Source organism: Tachysurus vachellii, chromosome 10, assembly GCF_030014155.1.
Source record: "Tachysurus vachellii isolate PV-2020 chromosome 10, HZAU_Pvac_v1, whole genome shotgun sequence".
In the NCBI taxonomy this organism is placed as follows: Eukaryota; Metazoa; Chordata; class Actinopteri; order Siluriformes; family Bagridae; genus Tachysurus; species Tachysurus vachellii.
Genome location: NC_083469.1, coordinates 2,580,001 through 2,605,000, shown reverse-complemented (window position 1 = coordinate 2,605,000; position 25,000 = coordinate 2,580,001). Strand labels below are relative to the sequence as shown.

Sequence of the window (25,000 nt, the reverse complement as noted above, 5' to 3'; positions counted from 1 at the left end):
GTGTGTGTGTGTGTGTGTGTGTGTGTTTGTGTGTGCATAACCCATAACAATGTAAGAGGGCCTGATAAATACAATTTAAATTGTAACACACACAGAATGAGAGACAGACAGAAAGAGAGAGAGAGAGAGAGAGAGAGAGAGAGAGAGAGAGATCTTCAATCTTTTACAGAAAAAAAGTTTTCTTTGGTAATGCCATTAGACTCGCATTGATTTCAGTAGCTTGGGGGGAAGTGGCCTAATGGTTAGAGAGTTTAACTCCTAACCCTAAGGTTGTGGGTTCGAGTCTCGGGCCGGCAATACCACGACTGAGGTGCCCTTGAGCAAGGCACCGAACCCCCCCAACTGCTCCCCGGGCGCCACAGTATAAATGGCTGCCTACTGCTCCAGGTGTGTGTTCACTGTGTGTGTGTGTTCACTGCTGTGTGTGTGCACTTTGGATGAGTGTGGGTCACCGTACTTAGCCGTATGTCACATCACTTACACAACGAGGAAGAAAGTAAAATTCTAGCTAAAGTTAAATTAGCTAAGTTCACACGTTAGCTGTGTAACAAATGACATTCTATACATACACTACACACTTTCACTATGCACTATATACTTTAGTGTCTGGTGTATGAATATTAGAAGGTCTCAAATAGGCCACTAGGTTTTTTTTACCAAGAGGAAGTAGAAACCATTTCCCAGTCCAAACACACATGACGTGACACCGCTATCTTTAGCATTTAGCATACACTGAATTTTTAAAATGTAAAGAATAAATAACAGAGTGTGTGGGCTAATTAAAAAAAAAAAAGATTTGTAAGATTTCTCCTCCACATTGTCGGATTCTTGAAATGTTAAGATAGATGACATGAGATGAGATGAGATGAGATGAGATGAGATGAGATGAGATGAGATGAGATAAACCTTTATTCGTCCCACAATGGGGACATTTCACTGTTATAGCAGCAAAGAGAAAGAAAATGCAAATATATAAAAAGAATAGAGCCATAATGTAATATACAGTATATACAAAACATAATGTATATAAAGATGTATATTGCACATACTGTAGGTAACGGTACTCATCCTGAGTCAGCACCCAGTACCATGTTTCAGCTTTTACGTCAAAGCCACTGAGTGTTGAGTGCATGAAGTGTCCAACAATTAACACTTGTTTATTCAGGTGAATAAGTGAATCATCTGGGTCTCACTCATTAGGGAGAAAGTTACATATTTGTCCTGTTAGTGTTACAGCCAGTGTTGAGCGAGCATCACACTGAACTCTCTGTCTCTCTCTCTCTCTGTCTCCCTGTCTGTCTCTCTCTCTCTGTCTGTCTCTCTCTCTCTCTGTCTGTCTCTCTCTCTCTGTCTGTCTCTCTTTCTCTGTCTCTCTCTCTCTCTCTCTCTCTGTGTGTCTCTCTCTGTCTCTCTCTCTCCCTCTATCTCTTTCTCTCTGTCTCCCTGTCTGTCTCTCTCTCTCTCTCTCTCTCTCTCACTCTCTCTCTCTCTCTCGCTCCCCCCCTCTCTCTTTCTCTCCCTCTCTCTCAATCTCGCTCTCTCTCCCGCTCTGTCTCTCTCCCTCTCTCTTTCTCGCTGTCTCTCTCTCCCTGTCTCTCTCTCCCTCTCTCTCTCACTCCCTCTCTCACTCCCTCTCTCTCTCCCTCTCTCTCCCTCTCCCTCTCTCTCTCTCCCTGTCTCTCTCTCCCTCTCTCTCTCACTCCCTCTCTCACTCCCTCTCTCTCTCCCTGTCTCTCTCTCCCTCTCTCTCCCTCTCCCTCTCTCTCTCTGTCCCTCTCTCTCTCTCTGTCCCTCTCTCTCTCTCTCTCTCTCTCTCTCTCTCTCTCACTCTGCTTATGATGTTGTGTGACACTCTATAGCGAGCTGCTGGTTCTTTCCTGCATTGTATTTTATTCCAGGTAAAGTAAAATCTGCTAATTATCTCAGGAGCGGTATCTGATTCCTGTCATCCTGTCAGCTTCCTGTCAGCCGCTGGAAGTTCAGCTACAGGGAATTTAAGTAGTTTTTAATAAGCTGTTCGGAGGAAAGAAGCTTTCGCAGATGAGGACGGGACATTTGGAGACGACGCAGTGTATAAATCGCTGGTGTTTCAGACCGTTCCAGTGCTAATCTCTGGTACTGCCGACTAATTTCTTCCATTTGTTCCTTGTCTTTCGTCTCTGAGATGAAATCCACTCAGGCAGAGCTTTTAAGTGACACGCAGCTCTACGAGGTTATCAGAGAACCTTTCAGAAACAATGTGTGGGATTTCTATTGGACATTAAATAAAACCAGTCTCTTAATCCTCAGCACTATGCATTTATGAGCATGTGAGGTGACCATAAAATAAAACACAGCAGAAGGGTCTGAGTGCTTCAGCAAGTTTAGATCAGTGAATTAGATACAGCTCAGAGATTATACTTAACAACCTCGCTTCTTTTATAAGAGCAGATATATATATCTCGTTGCTGTCGGGCGGAATCCTCGTATCTCCAAAAGCGTTATTTTTCAGGAAGTTAAAAAAACGGCGTACCTTATCTGCAGTGCACAGGGTTTAGTCCGCGTTGCAGTGGATTGTCTTGCGCTAAATTCCTGTCCTCAGACGAGCACCAGAACTAGCGGTTTTTTTTTTCTTTGAGCCCAGTGTTTTGAAGACATTTACCTCAGAAGACGTGTTGATTCGTTGCGACTCTTCTTGAGGAGAAATATGCCGTGAAGCTCTCACACGGAGTGAAGAAGAGGTGGACAGTTGAAGTGTCCAATGGAGTTATGAGATTTGTGCTCAAGCTATTTTCAAGACTTTAGATTGGTTAATAACTTGTAAAAATAAATAGACTGACCAATAGCATCGATATGTGAAAAAATATGAAATTGACCAAATTTGGACATACGAGGTTTCCGCCCGACAGCGACGATATGTATATATATATATATATATATATATATATATATATATATATATATATATATATATATATATATATATATATATATATACAGGGCTCTCAAGTATTGAAGACAGGCAAGTGTAACATCTCCAACCCCCACAGTTCAGCACAAGCCCAGACATTTTTAGGGTCATGATTGAGGACAATGTCCTGTCCAGAGACAAGCTGTTTCGTGTTGAGGTTTTGTTCAAACTGACCATCGTAAATACCTTCGCTAATGAATATGTTTTTTTTTCATTGTTTGTTGTGTTAAATCTTACCCAGATACAATAGTGCTATTCTCTGATTGGCTATTGTGTAGCCTCTTTTTTTGATTGGCTCATAAGTGTCAGGCTCGACTAAGAACTCCAGGTGAGATGCGCTTGATTCCTGCCCGGTTCCATAGAGACAGCGGTGCGGACAGATACATTTTGGGTGCTGCGGTTTATTAAATATATGATCAATAGTCAAAAAGGTTTTCTGCGTGAGAAATACGATGTGTGGCGGGACGTCTGTCACCATCAATGTGTGACACTTGACAGCCCTGTATATATATATATATATATATATATATATATAAGCTCCATCTTTATGCTGATTATTAGTGAGTGATGCATCTGATCTCCAAAACTGGGTCGAGATCAGACAGAATAAAACCGTCAGTGTTGTGCAGTTACACAAACATTATCAAAGATCAAGTGATGTGATGAAGCAGAGTGACTGTTATGACTCTTATGAAGTTCATTAATCAGATCATTAATCAGTCCAAATAAATGATCCCCGTTTGCCTTATATGGTTTATAAAGAATATGTGAAATTAGATAGAGTTTAGATGGTGTTTTTGAGTACATTTTTTTTTAAAAAAAAAGCTCCTTGAGGATTGATGTAGAACCGTGTGGTTGTGTGCTTAGAGCCCAGTAGAACCTTGTCCCCCTCAAATAAATGCGTTCTGTGTAGATCTCTTGGAGAGCGACAAAGCAATTTTTTTTTTAAAAAATTTTGTAAATAGTCTGTAGTGACGTTCCGATGTTTTCATGGCGTGATCGGAGGCATGTTTTTGTTTCCTGGCTCGAGGTCAATAGAGCACGGATGTTTTTACGGTTAAAGATGCGAAACTCTGACCTTGTCTCTGAAAGCCTGATAAAGAGCAGCGGTTTTGAGCGGCTGGTTACCATGACAACCGTAGATCTGATTTAAAGCCCTCTGAGAGTGCATCCTTGAATGTTGCGTAAGCGCGTTACTCATAAAGGCTTTCCTATGGCAAGGCAGCGCACGCTTTTCACGTCCTGGGGTTCTCAGGGTTGCTGAAATGCGAAAGCTTTCTCCGGATCCCCCAGCGTGCTTTTTCTGTACTGCGTGGGCTGGAGTACAATCCACAGCATCGCTCACACTCAGCTTCAATGCAGAACCCCTTCTCTTCTGCTCAGGGAAACACGACCGGCTCCACAAGAAAACAGAATTAGTGTTGAATTGGTGTACGAGTACTCATCCCCACCAGTGAGTAGGGCTTTACACCTAAACACATGTGAAATGCCTTCCTGGAGATGTTTGAAGGACTTTTAGAAAACGGCATCCGTATGCGGGAAGTCTGAAACACTGGCCGTTGTTCCATCACATCTTATCTCTGTCCTCCGTAAGAGAGGCTATAAACATAGAACTCCACCACACACAGTCACATGACCTCAGCATCACCGTCAATAAGCTTCTGACAATCTATCACTCTTTATTTAAGAAAAATAATAAAGCATCTTAACCCTTAAAAGAACTCATAAGGTCAAAAAGTGTTAGGAGAAGTGCTGAGGACTTTTAAGAGGATGAAGAGTTTCTTTATCAGAGGAGAAAATGACTGAAAAGTGAAGAAGGAGAAGAAACGTGTTGTGTACGATATTTAATAATGATAATGAGTTAATAAGATAATACAGATTAGATCATATAGGGATTATTTTTGTGACCAATCACATTAGAGGTAACATCTCCACTATGCTGCTGTGTCATTTAAAGACTCTAACATCTCTGAAACAGAGCTGAAATGCCATAGAGGCAGAAATGATATTACTCTCTCTCTCTCTCACTCATCTTCTACCGCTTATCCGAACTACCTCGGGTCACGGGGAGCCTGTGCCTATCTCAGGCGTCATCGGGCATCAAGGCAGGATACACCCTGGACGGAGTGCCAACCCATCACAGGGCACACACACACACTCATTCACTCACACAATCACACACTACGGACAATTTTCCAGAGATGCCAATCAACCTACCATGCATGTCTTTGGACCGGGGAGGAAACCAGAGTACCCGGAGGAAACCCCCGAGGCACGGGAAGAACATGCAAACTCCACACACACAAGGTGGAGGCGGGAATCGAACCCCCAACCCTGGAGGTGTGAGGCGAACGTGCTAACTACTAAGCCACCGTGCCCTTAGAAATGATATAATTTGTCTATATGACATTTCTGCTCTGTGTCGGAGACATTTACATTTACATTTATTACATTTATACAGAACACAGACGTAATCCCTATACCATATAACCTTAAATATCTTAACATAGATACAAAGTGAAGGTTTATAATAGACCAGATTTTAAAAGTGTCCCTATTTGTTTTTGTATTCGACAACCAATCACGGTCTTCAGAAGAATGTGTCACCTAGTAACGGGTTAAGCCCCGCCTCCTCTCTAAGATAAAAGTTGTTGTATTTTCCTTGTTCAGAGTTGCTCTGTGATTGGTCATGAATCACTTTGGAGCTAAGATTCATAGTTAGACATTTGTAAGCTATGTTAGGAGCTGAGATGAATTCAGGACTTGACATTTAACCAAAAATTCGTTGACTTTTATAGTTTTTTTTACAAACGTTTATAAGTTTTAGTTCTCTCTCCTTCCTTCAGCGCTGTTGTTCCCTAATCCTCCTCCATGGCTTTATCTTTCCGTCTCAGGTTTAGCAAGAGAGTCCCGTTGTTCCCCAAACAGATAAGTCTGTTCATCACCTCATTGCTAATTCATTTCTTTAGTGATAAACATTTGATCAGATCGCTTCAGTGGAGCGTTTCAGATCTCGAGGTGAAGAAAGAAACAGAAACGCTGCAGAAACGCTTGTGTACTTTGTAGATGATTTTTTAAGATCTCTGTTAAGAGCAGAGTCTCGGTGTCCGTGATAAAGATCCATGACGTCTGCAGCACGTTACATAATCATTCATGTAATCATCTGTAATCATCAAAAAATGTGGATGGAAAGAAATTTATGTCTTAGGTATCTGGAGCTGTTGTTGTCGTGTTTCTGAGAGAGAGAGAGAGAGAGAGAGAGAGAGAAAGAGAGAGAGAGAGATAGAGAGAGAGGTGAGAGAGAGCGAGAGAGAGACAGGTGACAGAGAGAGAGAGAGAGAGAGGTGACAGAGAGAGAGAGAGAGGTGAGTGAGAGAGAGAGAGAGAGAGAGAGAGAGAGAGAGAGAGAGAGAGGGGTGACAGAGAGAGAGACATGTGACAGAGAGAGAGAGACAGGTTAGAGAGAGACAGAGACAGGTGACAGAGAGAGAGAGAGAGAAAGAGAGAGAGAGAGAGAGAGAGAGAGAGAGAGAGAGAGAGAGAGAGAGAGGTGAGAGAGAGCGAGAGAGAGGGGTGACAGAGAGAGAGAGAGACAGGTGAGAGAGAGAAAGAGACAGGTGACAGAGAGAGAGAGAGAGAGAGATAGAGAGAGAAGTGAGAGAGAGCGAGAGAGAGACAGGTGACAGAGAGAGAGAGAGAGAGAGAGAGAGAGAGGTGACAGAGAGAGAGAGAGAGGTGAGTGAGAGAGAGAGAGAGAGAGAGAGAGAGAGAGGTGACAGAGAGAGAGAGAGAGGTGAGTGAGAGAGAGAGAGAGAGAGAGAGAGAGAGAGAGAGGTGGATAAGGTGAAGAAGGTTTGCAGAGATACATAATAGACCAATCAGATTATCTTCATGTTCTTCTGTAACACAAAATCTCCCACACTTTTTTTTATTGTAATTCATCAATTGCAAATGATTTTATTTCTTTTTAGAGTCAGAGCTTCTGCCATATTTCTATTCTCATAATAAGAGAAAGATTTCAACAAATAACAAAAGGATCAAATGTTTTGAAACAAAAAGAGACATCACTGGAAAATTCCTCCTGAATTCATTTTATCCAATTCATTTTTACAAAATTGTTCATTGTGCAAAAAAAAAAAGGCGTCTTGATTCTTTTTTTTTTTTTTTTTAAAACCTATTTGTCCCATTGTGCAGATGACTGATTGCTGCAGTGATAATGTCAGTAGGCTTCACTGTGTCTATATAAACATTGTAGAGAATTCAGTCAGGACCACTTGAGTCAAAATGAAGACAATTCTTTGACATATATTTAAATTTTTTTTATTTGCAAGCTTATAAAATTGACATTTGGCGGTATGGCTCTGTTCTGAATTCCCCATCCTTTTCATGAGCTCCATGAAAGCTAGTCACGGAACAGCAGCAGCTTCGTGGGGGGACGATCTCCCATTTAACTGGGAAAGCAGCAAGACAAAATCCCCCATTTAGAACAGAGCCTGCATCAGTGACAACAGAATGACACTGATTAAGTTAAACACAAAGTTTCAAGGAGGAGCTGGGGGAGGAGCTAGGGGAGGAGCTAGGGGAGGAGCTAGGGGAGGAGCTAGGGGAGGAGCTAGGGGAGGAGGTGGGTTGCAGCAATGCAGAGAAAACAGCCAAGCAGACAGACTGAAAAAAGCATTTAAATAGGGCGTCCTGTTTGAAAGGGACCAATAGCGCGCTTAGGAATCAGATCAGCTGATGGGCGGGGTTAGAAAATTGACATCAGCTGATAGCCGAGCTTGACTATGTGGCCTGCCTGAACTGACGCTGAACTCTATATTTATCCACTTTATTCTGCTTGTATAATCGGGTGTGTCTCAAAACCTGAGACGGAGTTCACTACTCAGTATGCTGATCAGGGAGTCGGCCATTTTAAGGGCGTGGTCTTTCTTTCTCTCTCTCTCACTCTCTCTCTCTCTCAATTACAAAATCCTAATATAAATCAAAATCCACCACAGACACCAGGAGCTCACTATCAATGCTCACAGGAAATGATGTCACATTTTCTGAAGTCTCTCAGCTCGACTTCGTAGCACTATAAATAGCTTTTGATCATTCTTTTAGCTCTCAAATGATTAGCATAAAACATGTTTAAAATGTATTTAACGCTCTATGTATGGTTTGTTCGAGTCGAACGACTTTTAAGTCTTTTATTTTAAGCCTACGATCCAGTTAACAACAGGAGAGAAACTAGTCAGTATTGAGTCAGTGTCCTTACCAGTGTCCCAACTCCTACTGAACTATATACTGATTCATTACCTAGGGAGCTAGACAGCTGATTGAGACACGGCCATTATTTAAAACCTTTAGACTGAGGGAAATCCCTAAAGCACAGAGAGAACACGCAAGTGCCACATGCAGGGTAGGAAGAAGCAGAGCCTCTGAGCTGCGAGGCTAACATGCTACGGCTAACATGCTAACTCACTAAGCCAGAAAATTATCGAAAGTTCTTGCCTGGTTCATGTTCATGTGTTTATTTGAACAGAATTTCACTATTTTCTTTAATAGTTTGTTTGTTTGTCTGCTGCTTTTTAGGTTGAGGTTGAAAATGTAGAATAAGGTGATGTTATTCTGCCTTATTACAATCCATTCCATCAGAGACTTAATTAGCGAACCTGATGTTAGCTTTCAGGTTAACACTAAGGTTCCACAAGTATATTATACCAATATCACAACAATTTTTATTAATCGCTGCTAAGTTGGGGAAAAGTCATTTTGTTTACATCTTGAGACTTTTGTAAATTCATTTTTAAGCAGAATTTAAAAGTCCTGTATAGTAAATGTACAGTGTGGAATATTTGACTTTGACGGATACTCCGATCATGTAATTAGAGTAATTAGCAAAACAAAAAAGTACATTCACTGTAACATTTTTAATAAACCTCTATATGAGTAAACGAGTATATCATTCAAAATAAAGCCATGTAATATGAGATACACATACAGTACAAACGCATCGGTGTCAGTATTTTTTTGAACCATTCTGTTTAAAGGCATGAATTCATTTCCACAGATATCAGACGGGGGGCATGGTGGCTTAGTGGTTAGCACGTTCGCCTCACACCTCCAGGGTTGGGGGTTCGATTCCCGCCTCCACCTTGTGTGTGTGGAGTTTGCATGTTCTCCCCGTGCCTCGGTTTCCTCCGGGTACTCCGGTTTCCTCCCCCGGTCCAAAGACATGCATGGTAGGTTGATTGGCATCTCTGGAAAATTGTCCGTAGTGTGTGATTGTGTGAGTGAATGAGAGTGTGTGCCTTGTGCCTTGATGCCCGATGACGCCTGAGATGACGGCACAGGCTCCCTGTGACAAGAGGTAGTTCGGATAAGCGGTAGAAAATGAGAAAATGAGATATCAGACTCTAAACTGCACAGGTGTCTATTCTGTATTACATCATCTCTGACTCTTAGCGTTCAGCACAGATTGCTAAAGGCTATTCGGATATCCAGCTAGCAGCACTGCAGTGCTTTTCTCCAGAGCTGCTGATGCAACAACTCGAATCCCAGTGCACATCATATGCAAAATGGCCTCAGGGACTCTGATTTTAGCTCACACAACTGGTTCGATTATGTAGTACAACATAGATTGTTTTTATTAATTATCTACACTCTGCAGATGTTGGACCCATTTCTGTAAGTTTACCTGCACTAACCTTTTGACTCTTTTGGTCATTCACAGACTCTAAAGCATTATTTCTGACAACCGTGGACATCAGAAAATTCTCCCAGTGCTCTCCAGGACAGATGGTTTCCAATCAGAGAGAATTAAGATGCTTATGAGTCCAGGATTTTAGAAACCATATTTGGGCATGTGGTAGCCTAGTGGCTAAGGTGTTGGGCTACCAGTCAGAATGTTGTGAGTTCAATCCCAGGTCCACCAAGCTGCCACCTTTGGGCCCCTGAGCAAGGCCCTTAATTGCTCAGTTGTATAAAAAATTAGATAATGTAAGTCGCTCTGGATAAGGGTGTCTGCCAAATGCTGTAAATGAAATGTAAATATTTGCCAGGGCAACAAGGAAGTGCCTTCCTCCATATAAGAGGATGAGGTGGTAAATATGTAGTGCATTGCCTCGGTGCTACCCGTTTGCCTTACCTCATAGTTGGGTTTCCAAAATCATTTTTTGTGTGACCTCGAGCATCCCTTGCCAGTTAGTGAGTAATTAAGAACTTGACGTGACTAGTAAAACAAGAAGTTTCCCCAACCCCAACACTAGAGGCAAGTCCAGCAGTCGTGAGCTACGGACATACAGTACAGTATATCTAAGTATTGACTTATTACCTGCTCGTGTTCCGTGACCGGAGTGCCAAAATCACTTATACAGCATGTGGTCTAAAATGCAGTTCAAGGTCTGCTGCAAACTATCAAAAAAAAAACAGCTAGTTAGAACGAAATGATACCTCACAGTCTGATTAGTATTCTTTTCATGCTAGTACTGTTTGCATTTTTTGTTGAAGGTTGAAGTACCCTGTACAAGTCAGTGCTTTGGCCCTGATTCTGGCCATTTCTTTTACTGCTCTAGTCATCCTCTCATACGAACCTACGTCTTAAAGGTCATACTGATGTGAAAAACAGCTCTCCACTATAAAAGATATACCCTCTCCTTCGTGATACACTCTTCTCGCTGACTCTGCGCCACACATTTAAAGCCTATGTCTCATCAGCTTTTTTTTGCTTTCAGCTCTTATTTGTCATGCTCCTTGTCCTTGCAGGAATTTTACTGATACTTCCTGGCAAACCTCTCACTCCACAATGGAGGAGAGATCACCTCATAGCTAACTATCACGTCTCTCTTTCATTTCTTTATATCCAAAAAAAAAAACTAGACTATTAGAAAATCCATTACCACTAAAGCACTGATGGCCACGTCCACTTTATCTACTGATTCGGACTTAAATCAAACAGTCTGCTGGTCATTGCTGCTTCTCTGGGGGTTAAGGACACGATTTCCCCCGTTTCTGATTTTGTAATAAAAGCACCGCTTTTCTACAAGCCATCACTTAACCTCTGCAATAATAGATGATCGGGCTTTCTTATCCATCTATTTGTTCGTGACATGATTTCGGATAAAGCGCCACATATTGTTTGGTGATAGTTTGAAGATGTTTTTATGATCTTTTACTGTGACAGTGATGAGAAATCTATAGATATTGATGCTCATGTTAAGCACATTTATGATCCTGGATTGCTCTGACCTAAAGGCTTTGTTACAGGTTATATATTTCCTTCGAATGCTTCGAATTTAACCACCAGGGAAGCTTGTTTGCTGAGACCTGAGATTTTACAGTTTTTCCAGAGGATTTTCAGGACATTAGCTTTCTTGCTCAGTCTCCAGCTTATGAAATGAGATCAGGAAATTGAAATATTAATGCTAAACAACTAGAATAATCATCATTACCTTTTAGGGGCTTTTTACACCTGGTCACTTCATGCGTTGTCTGTGATCAGATAGCTATCCGATGGTAAAAAGACCAGGTCTAAATGCCCTCAGAAACGTTTTAGAGACGGATATAAATCCGACGGTACAAACCCCTTCAGGAGGTGGTCTGGGACGTGTTTCAGATGAAACTGGACAGGTGTAAATGAACTGACAACTGATATACTCCTCCCAAATGGAAGTACGTCACTCGCAGGTGATCTTTCACCCAGGCGTCTCGTTGGGTCTTAAAATGCGCTGCTGCTGCCAGCGAAAATGCAGCAAACAGTAAACGCTGTTTTTTGTAGTAACCGCATACACCGAAGCGTGGTCCATTTCAATTACCCCGGAAATGAGGTAAAATATATTTGCGTATTGGGCGGGAGTAGAAAGATCGGATCGATATCCGATTCGCCGAGACGCATTTATGTGGCCTAATGTAAACGGAACAGTTTTAACAAATCAGAGAGCTATCGGATCAGAGACAGCACATGAAGTGACCAGGTGTAAAAAGGCCCTTAGAGAAATGGATATCTGGATTCAATGAGTTTGTTAGTGGTCACCACTCTGACAACAGTAACCGATTAATAAAAAGCATACATGCTAGAACCCTAAAGGTTTCTTTACTCTCTTTTCTCTTCTCGGAAACACTGCGTGCCCCCTAGGTATAAAGGTGTGTGAATGCTTTCTTCCAATCTCTACGGATTTCTTTCTCAACACAAATGCTTATCCATGGTTTCTAACCATCTTGGATTCATTACTGCATTGCTATCTTTTCTGCACAGCATATCCACACTTCACAGCTTCACCGCTTGACCCTCCACCACGTCGTCCCTGTGCACTTCCTGTGATCCTCCTTAGCTGGCCTACTGACCAGTCTTGACCTACTGACTACCTTTTAGCGTCACTGCTCCCAGACTCTCTACCTTTCTTTCCCTATACATCCATAAACTGGGCTCTATTGTTTTGTTTAATGCATTGTTCAATGAATGCTTGCATATCAGAATTTCAGATCTCTGACAAAGATAGAATACTGGAAATACCTATTGAAATGTTGGGAAGGTCTCAGAGTTCAGCATATGACCTCATACAGTATGACCTCAGCATGGCCATTCACACCATCAAGTAAATAAAATGTCAGTTTACTTTATATGAGTTTTAAAAAGTATTTGTTTTACATCAATCAACATAGACACATTAGCCGGTTAAATCTGTACAATGGACCAATCAGATCAGTGTTTTGAGAGAGCAAGGTTTGAACTTTATAGCTCAAATTGACCAAACTTTAAAATGGGATCATTTCGAGTTCCCACTTTCTTTTTTTATCATATTTTATTTAATTATTTTTTTAGGTGGCATTGAGTGTCTTGAAAGGTGCCCGTAAAAATGTATTATATTTTGTAAAATATATTCAATATATATTTTATAATTAATACAGTACATGGACAAAAGTATGTGTTTTTTTTTTGCACACAATTGTACAGAATGTCTTTGTACACCGCATTACAATTTCCATGACTCTAACTCAACCCTACTGAAAACCTTTGGGATGAACTTGCAGCGCCAACTGCACCCCATGGAAGTCGTGGCCTAATGGTTAGAGAATTTGACTCCTAACCCTAAGGTTGTGGGTTCGAGTCTTGGGCCGGCAATACCATGACTGAGGTGCCCTTGAGCAAGGATATATTCTTGTCTCCAGGATATATTCTAGTTCCACCATGATTCTGACCAGGATAAAGCACTTACTAAGCTATAATAAAATACTTTTTTCAGTTTGAATGGGAAATGGTAGCTCAGTGGTTATGGCATTGGATTACAGACTGGAAGTTCATGTGTTCAAATCCCAAGACCACTAAGCTGCCAATATGGGGCTCTAGAGGAAGACACCCAACTGCATGGATGTGTAAAATTAGACAAATGTAAGTCACCCTGGATAAGTTCATTTGCCAAATAATGTAAAATGCAATGACAGCCTTTTATTGAAATCCTTACAAAATAAGCATCACAATTAACTAATTAATTTGGCCCCAACCACTTGCAAGAAGTAATCAATTGTGGTAGATGTTGTGGATAACAGGGTATGTGCAGATAAGAAAGCATCTCACGTGTCAGCACGATTTAAATCTGCTATTGTTACTAGAGCGCTGTCTCTTTTGTGATTTCCCGCTGCTCCGTTTTGCCGCATCTTATCAATGCCAAACAACAGATTTGCAGAAATCTTTTATATTTTATTCATCTCTCGAACTGAGGCTGTGCCAACACTGAAGGTTATGTTATTTTGCTTTGAAAGCAGTTTCTGCCTTGATTATCCATTAACTTTGTTTTTTAAGTCCTGTTACCCGAGCCAAACAAGGACGGGAGTTTGTATCTGTCAGACTCGTTTGCGCTGGATGTGTTGCCATTTAAATGCTAATACAATAAAAGGACAAAATGTCCTTTATAGTATTCTGTGTTTGAAGAATGGGATGAACAAATGTGCAAATATATCTGTACAGCGTTGACTGTTCGTCTTAAAGTAGACATTGTGGTCGGAGTTTCAGGTTTTCCATGACATGGTTGCTCATGGACGTGACGGTACAGTCCTTGACACTCACCAGAGAGCCATGCTGCGTTTAAAGATACAGATAAGCATAGAGATGTTAAAAACAACTTTAAATAGCTAACAGCTGGTGTGACCCCTGTCTTTTAAAGATTTTGAGCATTCTTTTTTTTTACATTGACTTATGAAGGTCAGACATTTGGAGATTTACATGAGACTCAAGATGCCATGCTCCAATAAGTATGGTAATTGTCTTTTGACTCTTCTGAAAAGACTTTCTTTGGCACAGTGTCTTAACAAGCACCTCCACTGAGACGAGATGTTCAGGAAGTGACAGAGCATGAAGGCAGTTAATGAAAGAATTAAATTTAAAATTAATTAAGGGACACAAATGTGGCTAAGTATGGGTGAAAATAAATCTACTTACAATTCTAAGCATCTCGGTAAACTTCACTGAGCCTAAGGGGCTTTTTACACCTGGTCACTTCCTGCGTTTTCTGTGATCAGATAGCTATCCGATGGTAAAAAGACCAGGTCTAAATGCCCTCTGAAATGTTTTCCAGACAGATATAAATCCGACGGTACAAACCCCTTCAGGAGGTGGTCTGGGACGCATTTCAGATGAAACTGGACAGGTGTAAATGAATGTGGTTGTTCAAGCCACATACGTCAGCACTATACTCCTCCCAAACGGAAGTACGTCACTCGCAGGTGACTCACGAGTTGTGCATCACGCCAGAAACAAATAAATGTAAACACTGTTTTTGTAACATAACCGTCGTAACGAGTTTTTACGTCTTCTTTTTGATTGCATTCTGAAAACCGCATGCACCAAAGCGTGTTCCGTTTCAATTACCCCGGAAATTAGGTAAAATATATTAGCATTTTGGGCGGGAGTAGAAAGATCGGATCGATATCCGATTTGCCAAGACGCGTTTATGTGGTCTAATGTAAATGGAACAGTTTTAACAAATCAGATAGCTATCGGATCAGAGACAACACATGAAGTGACCAGGTGTAAAAAGGCCCTTAGTGATTACTTCTGTTGCTGAAACGTTGCTCAAGTTAGCACCATTACTGTTTCTTTTTTTGTTTGTTTGGTTTATTTATTTTTTGCTTTTTTACAATTTACCCAATTTACTATAAAATCTATTTCTTGCATTGTAAATCTCTAATTCAACCCCGGGCCACTAAGAAAGGCAGAAAACAAGTGTGGCATGGCAGTGTCACAGAATAAAAGTGATCAGAGTGATCAAACTTAGAGTCCCTGTGTCTGACCTTAACGAAAGATTCCAGCAAATGTGGTTTTAATCTCAGAGTGTTGCTTTCCAAGGACAACTACTGACGCTCCTCAAAGTACTCTCCAACCAAAGCTGGCTTTGACGGATGGCTTTGTGGTGCTAAAATGATAGGCTATTATTTTACTTTGCATTGGATAAATGGAAATGCTAACCATGTTCTCTATCTGACTTACAGGGAAGTGCTTGTGGAGGGCTCAGCGCTTGTTCTTGACAAGTTGTATAATTATTATTATTGGGTTTTTTTAAGTTGTTTATTGGAATTTTACAAGTTTTTCGGATATTTTAGCAATATTTTTATGCAATCAAGTGATGGTTCGTAAATGAGTTTCCATGGAATTTCATGCCTTGTGCTTCAATTTGAGTGGCAAGATTGTGAAAGACTGAGAGCATCATTGTGCCCTGATAAATCCTAAGCTGTGGCTGAGCCAAGAATGATTGTTAGAAAGTCAAAGCACAGAAAAAGGAATCAAGCAGAAGTATACAGTAGTTGACAGCTGAATAATAAAAAGTACAGGACTATTTTGACCCATAGTGTCTTTGTCTCTTCTTGTCATTTGCAGACCAGCCATATTCATGGTCCCCCATCCAGTACTTCGATGAAGACAGCTACCCCTCCCCTCCCAGGAATATGAAAGGTCTCTCAGGCGGTCGTCCCCAGCTAAACATCACAACTGGACACACCTTTGGCCTGACAGACTGCGACCACTCCCTTGACCACCTGCAGCATGGTGTTCCCGATTCCCGCTCGTCTTACCTTCTTAGCCCCACGGAGAGTTGCCCCATGGACCACCACCGTTGCTCGCCACGGAGCTCTATCCATTCGGAGTGCATGGTGATGCCCGTCTCCATGGCCTCTGACCACGTTTCCAGCAGCACATTTCCCAGGATGCATTACAGTTCACACCATGAGAGTTCGCGGGAGGATGGCACCACTGGGCATGGCAGCGGAGGTGGTGGTGGTGTTATCGGAGGGGGTGGAGTAGTAGGAGGTGGTGCAGGTAGTGGTTCCGGTTCTGGCAAAATGAACCGGATACCAGCTAACCTCCTGGACCAATTTGAGAAGCAGCTGCCCATCCACAGAGATGGCTTCCACACACTGCAATACCAGCGCACATCCACAGCTACCACCAACAGCGAGCAGCGGAACGAGAGTCCAGGTCGGATCCGCCACCTGGTGCACTCTGTGCAGAAGCTCTTTACCAAGTCCCACTCGCTGGAAGGCTCCTCAAAGATGAACGGCACCAAAGGAGACTCACGCTCAGAAAGTGGCCACCACCATCATGGTCACCACCACGGCCACCACAAACACAGCAAGAGGAGCAAGAGTAAAGAGCGCAAAGCTGACTCCAAGCACCGCTCAGGGATTGCCGGTTGGTGGAGCTCTGATGATAACCTAGACAGTGACAGCACCTACCGGACTCCCAGTGTCATGAGTCGGCACCATGTGGACCACATAAGTCACTGCTACCCGGAATCGGTCCCAGGCCATTTTGGAGATCTTTCACTTAAGACCTCAAAGAGCAACAATGATGTGAAGTGCTCAGCTTGTGAGGGCATGGCCTTGGCTCCTGAGGGAAAGTATATGAAGCGGAGCTCTTGGTCCACGTTGACTGTTAGCCAGGCCAAAGAGGCCTACCGCAAGTCCTCGCTCAATCTCGAGAAGCCTATGATGCCTCAAGACCTCAAGACCCCCATGAGGCCTTGTCATTACCTTCAGGTCAGTAAAGCTTTAAGATTTTATAACAGTTGATCATTTTTAGAATATATGAGCTCTAAACCTGCAGTCTACATTTTGGCACAGAACTGTAGCAGTGCACTGACAATTATTTTTGGAGAACAAAATTATATCTAAACCTATAATGTAGCAATTTAACAGTCCTGCTGTTGCTGAAGTGCTTTCTGATTGTGTTTGTGTTTCTGATGATGGAGTGTGAAGAGTGGTAATTTAATGCCATATTTTGGGACAGATTTATTAGCAATAGCAGTAGAATTCGATGCCCTTAGGAGCTTTGCTCGGATTTACAAATATTGCAAACAGTGAGCTATATTGATTAGCATTGATTGCATGGTACACAAACACATAATAGTAATAAATCACTGTTCCTACCTTTCATTATTTAGGTTCCCCTTTATTTTTGGGCTTGAGAGGAACAAATTATGACCGCAGAAATAGCTGTCTGTAATTTTCGGACACCCTAACAGGGTTGTTCATATCTCTGTAGAACTGTGAGCTTATTTCTTTTTTTTTTTTTTTAGCAGCAACTGTTTTAATTAATAAAAGACAAAATACATGAGACAACTTTAATTTGTTAGATAGCACATGAAGGTTCCACCAAGGAAAGAGTATCCCTTCTGACTCGAGGGTCTGTACTGGCAGAAGAGTTGTATGAAATGAAGGAAAGGTCCTGGAAAGCTACTGAGCAGAAGTGATTGCAATTCATAAACTTAACCAACACGTTTTGTCATTTTATCTAACGGTCGCAATATTTTAAAAAGCTCTTCCACCACAATATAAGAGTTAAGTAGAAAAAAAATATGATCGACAAAGTGCTTGTGTAAATTATAGTCCTATTTAAAAATAAATATATTTACAATGAATATGAAGAGGTCCTATTGTATCCATCAAGTGATACAAGTGACATCCCTAATGATCTGTGGCTGCATATAACACCAGGGTTAATCCAATCAGCATCAATTAGTTAGTTAGTTGATACTAGACAGAACTGGGGATCTAGTGTGGTTAAAACAAGAGTGTGGTTAGCAGTGAAAAGCTGCAGTGGTGAGAAATCAAAATTTTAGAGAGAGAATTTATGTGCAGCTTAAAGGTACATAATGGGGTCAAGCAATACACCAAGATTACAAACCACTAGCAAAGGCTTAACAATGACACCATCAATGTGGATGACAAAATCCTCCATCTTGAAAGGCATTGATTTTATTATGGCCTAGCTACGTTGGCACTCTGTGGTCTTCTCTGTCCGATCATAAATAGTTCCGAGGCTTGGGTGGCATTCAGGAAAGATGACCGCTCACTGGGGCTATCATTGGCGGTATCAGGGTAACACATCAGGGAAAGCAGAAAGAGCCAAGATTAATGTTGTAAAATTGCTCACTCCTGCTGACTCGTACGAAAGCTCCACTGCTCATGAGCTGCATTTATTTAGTGTCCTGCTTGGGTAGTAGTAAGGGATTAGATATTCTCGATCAATCTAAAGTGGGATCCATCGGTAGGATGGATTGGGCCACTTGAGGGTAAAATTTAATTAGCGTGGTTTGGCGTAAGGGCTCGATGATTCGCTACCGTGGGTCCGATGTGTGCTGTCCACAATGAGGGATCAGGAGGGGATCGTTGTTGAGATGAACAGTTTTTTTAGACGGAAGCAGAAACTACGGTTGGACCCCTAAGCAACAGTCACCTAATTATTGGGGGAAGTCGTGGCCTAATGGTTAGAGAGTCTGACTCCTAACCCTAAGGTTGTGGGTTCGAGTCTCGGGCCGGCCACGTCTGAGGTGCCCTTGAGCAAGGCACCGAACCCCCCGAACTGCTCCACAGGCGCCGCAGCATAAATGGCTGCCCACTGCTCCGGGTGTGTGTTCACGGTGTGTGTGTGTGTGTTCACTGCTGTGTGTGTGCACTTTGGATGGGTTAAATGCAGAGAACGAATTCTGAGTATGGGTCACTGTACTTAGCTTTATGTCACGTCACTTTCACTTATTCAGGAAAGTCTCATCTCATCTCATCTCATCTCCTCATGTTATTTGTAAATGTCATCAAAATCTTTGTAATCAATGTGACCCTGCAGCTATACTCTTACTATATATATACTGTAAGCGATCACGATCAACCCACTACGGCTAATTACAGGTTCGTGAAATAGGTGTTGACAGTCCAGTCAAGGATGAGAGGTGTCAGTTTATAAATACACAATGATCATCACTTCAGTTTAAGTGCGAGGTTTTATAAATCGGTCACTTAATTGGCTTTAATTGCAGGCTAATTGCACTGGACAAAGCCAGAGCCACATTACTCTTCATTTTTTTTTTACTAATTTATTTACTTATTCGGAGCTGCAGGGATATAATAAAATGATTGCTGACACTCTGTATTAGGCTCCTGCTTCGGTCCGTCATCGTTACGGTGCCAATTAGTTTAGGTTTGTGTTCATCGAGCGCGTCAGATAGGATTAACTACCAGCATGTGCCGCCATGACCTGGACCATGCGAGAGCCGATGATTCTGATGCATCTGTGTTTCACGCCACTTAATGGGCTCCTTCAGCCGTGATAAACACACAGCGCCAAGAATAGCGCAGGCCATCCATCCGGCTGCTGTTTTTGGCAGCTGTTATCAATGCGGACCTCGGTGACGCACACACTTGGGGAGATTTATGTCCCTTCGCTCTGAAGCAAACTGACTAAAAGGTTGCAACATCCACACCGAGCGATGTGCATCGGGGATGGGAGGGAGGAAATAAAGAAGCTATTTTGGGGGTGTCTTTATCAGAAAGGTCAGTCAGGCAAAGAGAGACGGAATTGTTTGTTAAGAACGTGGCTCCAAGTAGAATCGATTCTAAAAAGTTTTTGCTTGTTTGTTTTATTGCTATGTCTTTTACTGTTTGTCTCAGATCATGTGGGATGTCGAGCTACTCGGCACAGATGGTCAGTTCTGTGCGCAAGTCGTTCTTCTTTTAGTATCCTCAGTTGGATAGCATGAACACTTATGAAACAGAAACCGTTCTAAAATGTCAAATATTTCCGGGAATCGTTAGATTAATTTCTTGTTTGGCGAGACTTCGAATCAGGCTCATGGGATACATTTGGTTGGTGTGTCGTTATTCAGAAAGACAGTCTTCGAGGTCCGTCACTGAACCGGATATGGATTCTGTACTGTAGATGTGTGTGTGTGTGCACTGTGTGGGTACTTGTTTTTATTTTTTGTGTTTTCACAGTTAATGTTTTACCATGATGTTTTTATCCATTTACAGTTACATCAATTGGTTCCATGATGTTACTGAGAAACCACAGAGCATACACATCTCAGTCCGGAACAACTAACTGTTACAAAGCACTGACACTGGAGACTCCTTCCATGAACATGAAACAAACATCTCCTTAGAGAAGAATTCATGGTGATACATTTAGGTTTGTCAGAGTGCAGAAGTAAAACTAACATAACCAGGGACATTTCTGTGGTATTAAGGAGAACTTAGAGGTTATAACAGTAATTCTGAAACTTTTGGTGTGTGTGTGTGTGTGTGTGTGTGTGTGTGTGTGTGTGTGTGTGTGTGTGTGTGTGTGTGTGTGTGTGTGTGTGTGAGGGGGAGGGAGGGGGTTGGCACTAAATGTGGACACTAAATGTGGTGTTTCGATGAAGTTAGTGAATGCAGGTGTTAAACTGGCTGGAAAAGCCGCTCTGCACCAATTCAGTCACCCTGGTAACTGGTACCTTGTTCACACTCGAGAACAAGCTCCTCTGTGGGTGGGCGGGCACACACACACACACACACACACACACACACACACTGCCCTCTTACCTTGTGTTCCTCTTTTATTCCTCTTTTTTTTCGTGTTCCCTCTTTCTCTGTCAACTACTGACTGCCGACTGATCCGAGTCCAGTCTGACATCAGTCCAGAGACAGATCAGAGATTTTGTGGGAAAAAAAAGGCAAAAAAATGAGAGAATCCCTCACAGATTTGGATTCCAATAAGCAGAAGTAAACCGTGCCATAGTTAGTTACCGTTTACAGAAAGCATTTCATTTCAAGTGAAGGTGAATGCAAAGGCTTTCCCAAAAGTCATTTAAATTCTGCAAGTGCTTAAACGTGCAAAAACATATTTTATAGGAAACGATTTGTATACGAAAGTAGAACTTTACAATATCTACTGGAAACAGACTTAACAAATCTCAACAAATGTAATACCTGGGGAAACGGATCTATTTGCATCGACTCCGCCCTTCTTTTTTCCTTTTTTAAATAGAAATATTCCCATCCAGATTTGCATATTCATTAGGGCAAGGATTAAAATCGGAAAGTCTCCGATCCTGTGATTAATTATCTCACAAACTTTTTATATGCTTTCTCAGAGACCTACACTCTATGGACTTCCTTATGTTGCCCTAATATGGTAAAAAAATATTTGTTAACAAAGCATTTATTTCATTAATATATAGGTATACAGACTTATTATATAGATGGAACTCAGTACTGTGAATACACTGAGCTGATATATATGGTGAATAAAGCAACCTGGGAATATAGAGTCCTCAATATAATATAGAATTAGAGTGGTGAAGAAAAATACAGCAATGTAAGGCCACGTTCACACTGCAGGTAAAAGTGGCCCAAATCTGATTTTTTTTCGGGTCATGTGACCAGGTCAGACTTCTTCAGGAGTAGTGTGAACACAAATCTAGCCCAGATCGGATTTTTTCAAATCAGATTCAGACCACTTCCATATGTGGTCCTGAATCAGACCCAAATCTGATTTTTTCCAATGTGGCCGCAGTGTGAACAACCAAGGCGGATTTGATGCGACTTTTACGTCAATCTACATCGACATTCGTCACAATTATGCGCCGGCGAGTTCGCACACAAACGTGACTACGCCTACAGAATGGATCAAATAATCAAAAGTTGCCCTCGACATCCGAAAATTTTCAAAACACTGCGTCTCTGTGCTGCCATTACACAAACATTTAGAAAGAAAAGCGAAAATGCTTACTTCCTCCATAACCTCGCCAACTTTAGCGCAACGGCGTGCTGCGTGTGACGTCATTGTTATTGTTCGTTTGCGCATGCGGGTCAGTTCGAAACAGCAAACAGTTCACACTGGTATCTGATGTAGGCCACATTTTAAAAGGTAATGTGAACAGCCAAACAAAAAAAATCAGATCTGAGCAAAATATCCGAATTGAGCATTAAGACTTGCAGTGTGAACGCGGCCTAACAGTCTTATTGTAGGGGACAGGATGCAGGGAACATGTTTGGGAAATGTAGAACCCTGACATCATTAGTCCCTGGAAAGGTGTGTGAAGTACAGGGTTCTGAAAATATGAGTCCCTGTAAAGATGGGGTCCTAAAAGTCTGGAAATGTCTGTGGAAATATTGATGTCTGAAAATATTGAAATCTGGAAATCTAAAAATCTGTAGAAATAGTAGTCTGGAAATGTGGGTCTGTGGAAATCTAGGAATCTAGAAATGTGGGTCTGTGGGAATCTAGAAATGTGGGTCTGTGGGAATCTAGAAATGTGGGTCTGTGGGAATCTAGAAATGTGGGTCTGTGGAAATCTAGAAATGTGGGTCTGTGGGAATCTAGGAATGTGGGTCTGTGGGAATCTAGGAATGTGGGTCTGTGGGAATCTAGAAATGTGGGTCTGTGGGAATCTAGGAATGTGGGTCTGTGGGAATCTAGGAATGTGGGTCTGTGGGAATCTAGAAATGTGGGTCTGTGGAAATCTAGAAATGTGGGTCTGTGGGAATCTAGGAATGTGGGTCTGTGGGAATCTAGGAATGTGGGTCTGTGGGAATCTAGAAATGTGGGTCTGTGGGAATCTAGGAATGTGGGTCTGTGGGAATCTAGGAATGTGGGTCTGTGGGAATCTAGAAATGTGGGTCTGAGGGAATCTAGGAATCTAGAAATGTGGGTCTGTGGAAATCTAGAAATGTGGGTCTGTGGGAATCTAGGAATGTGGGTCTGTGGGAATCTAGAAATGTGGGTCTGTGGGAATCTAGAAATGTGGGTCTGTGGAAATCTAGAAATGTGGGTCTGTGGGAATCTAGGAATGTGGGTCTGTGGGAATCTAGGAATGTGGGTCTGTGGGAATCTAGAAATGTGGGTCTGTGGGAATCTAGGAATGTGGGTCTGTGGGAATCTAGGAATGTGGGTCTGTGGGAATCTAGAAATGTGGGTCTGTGGAAATCTAGAAATGTGGGTCTGTGGGAATCTAGGAATGTGGGTCTGTGGGAATCTAGGAATGTGGGTCTGTGGGAATCTAGAAATGTGGGTCTGTGGGAATCTAGGAATGTGGGTCTGTGGGAATCTAGGAATGTGGGTCTGTGGGAATCTAGAAATGTGGGTCTGAGGGAATCTAGGAATCTAGAAATGTGGGTCTGTGGAAATCTAGAAATGTGGGTCTGTGGGAATCTAGGAATGTGGGTCTGTGGGAATCTAGGAATGTGGGTCTGTGGGAATCTAGGAATGTGGGTCTGTGGGAATCTAGGAATGTGGGTCTGTGGGAATCTAGGAATCTAGAAATGTGGGTCTGTGGAAATCTAGGAATGTGGGTCTGTGGGAATCTAGGAATGTGGGTCTGTGGGAATCTAGAAATGTGGGACTGTGGGAATCTAGGAATGTGGGTCTGTGGGAATCTAGAAATGTGGGACTGTGGGAATATAAAAGTCTGTAAATTATAATTAGAGAAATCTAGAAACACATCCCCAGTAACATAGTGTTGTGAAGCGTGAGGTTGGTGAGTAAATGTGATGAGTCAGTGATCTCAGACTGTCAGAGTGATGAGTCCTGAATCTCTCTCTCACTCCGATCAGGGAATTTCACTGCTGCAAACAAACACAATCAGCATTTCTCTACTACTAGAGTTACACTTCTCACTGGGCCAGCAAGGGTGTGTGTGTGTGTGTGTGTGTGTGTGTGTGTGTGTGTGTGTGTGTGTGTGTGTGTGAATATGTGTGCAAATATGCGTGTATGTGTATATATAATATATACACGCCTACACACTTATATACTCACATGTACACACACATATACACATACACACTTATATACACACACACATATTCACACACACACGTGTGTGTGTGTATGTGTGATCTTACACTTGAATATTATTTGACGAATGCAGCATGAACTCACACTAACATAGCGAGCCTTAATGACCACTTTTGTTGCCTTTTTTATCAAGCTCTCGGTCATCTCTTTCTTCTAACACTCGTCTGTCTCCACCACTCTTTAATTCAATTTGATTTACTCCTATTTTGTCCTTTACCTTTAGATGTCTCTTTTATGTTCTCTCTCTCTCTCTCTCTCTCTCTCTCTCTCTCTCTCTCTCTCTCTCTCTCTCTCTCTCTCTCTCTCTCTCTCTCTCTCTCTCTCTCACTCAGCTCTTCTTTCTGACTGTCTCATTGTTTCAGTCTGTCTCTCTTTGTGATTCCCCCTCTCCCCTTTGGTTTCTCTGCCTTTCTGTCTCTCTCTCTCTCTCTCTCTCTCTCTCTCTCTCTCTCTCTCTCTCTCTCTCTTCTCTCTCTTACTATCTTTTTTCTGTGATCAGCCCATCAAGAACACAGTCATTAGCTGGAGTATTAAAGCAGCTGGTGACAACCTGTCAGCAAAAGTAGCTCACAGTAATCCCTCACTCACAGTCCTTAAGGGAGTGAAAGAGAGAGAGAGAGAGAGAGAGAGAGAGAGAGAGAGAGAGAGAGAGAGAGAGACAGACAGAGAGACAGAAAGAGAAAGAGAGAGGGAGAGAAACACAGAGACAGAGAGAAAGAGAGAGAGAGAGAGAAAGAGAGGGAGAGAGAGAAAGAGAGAGAGAGAGAGAAAGAGAGGGAGAGAGAGAGAAAGAGAGAGAGATTAGACTTTTAAACATCTCTTTGATTACACCAGTGCAAGTTAAAATATGTAAATAAAGCAAAAACTGACAAGAAATCAGTACAGAAATATATGAATATGTAAGGAAATAAAAGAGAAAGAAAGAAAGAAAGAAAGAAAGAAAGAAAGAAAGAAAGAAAGAAAGAAAGCTTTTT

General features: G+C 42.0%; 1 protein-coding gene across 2 annotated transcripts in view; it reads left to right on the top strand.

Annotated features, from left to right (window-relative positions):
- The window catches only part of dlgap2a (discs, large (Drosophila) homolog-associated protein 2a), a 266,024-nt gene that overhangs the window by 169,927 nt on the left and 71,097 nt on the right, over positions 1 to 25,000 (top strand). For both annotated transcript variants that reach the window (XM_060879001.1, XM_060879002.1), the window contains one exon: positions 15,801 to 16,957. In XM_060879001.1, the coding sequence (XP_060734984.1) occupies positions 15,801 to 16,957 (1,157 nt within the window). The remainder of the gene's footprint in view (positions 1 to 15,800; positions 16,958 to 25,000) is intronic.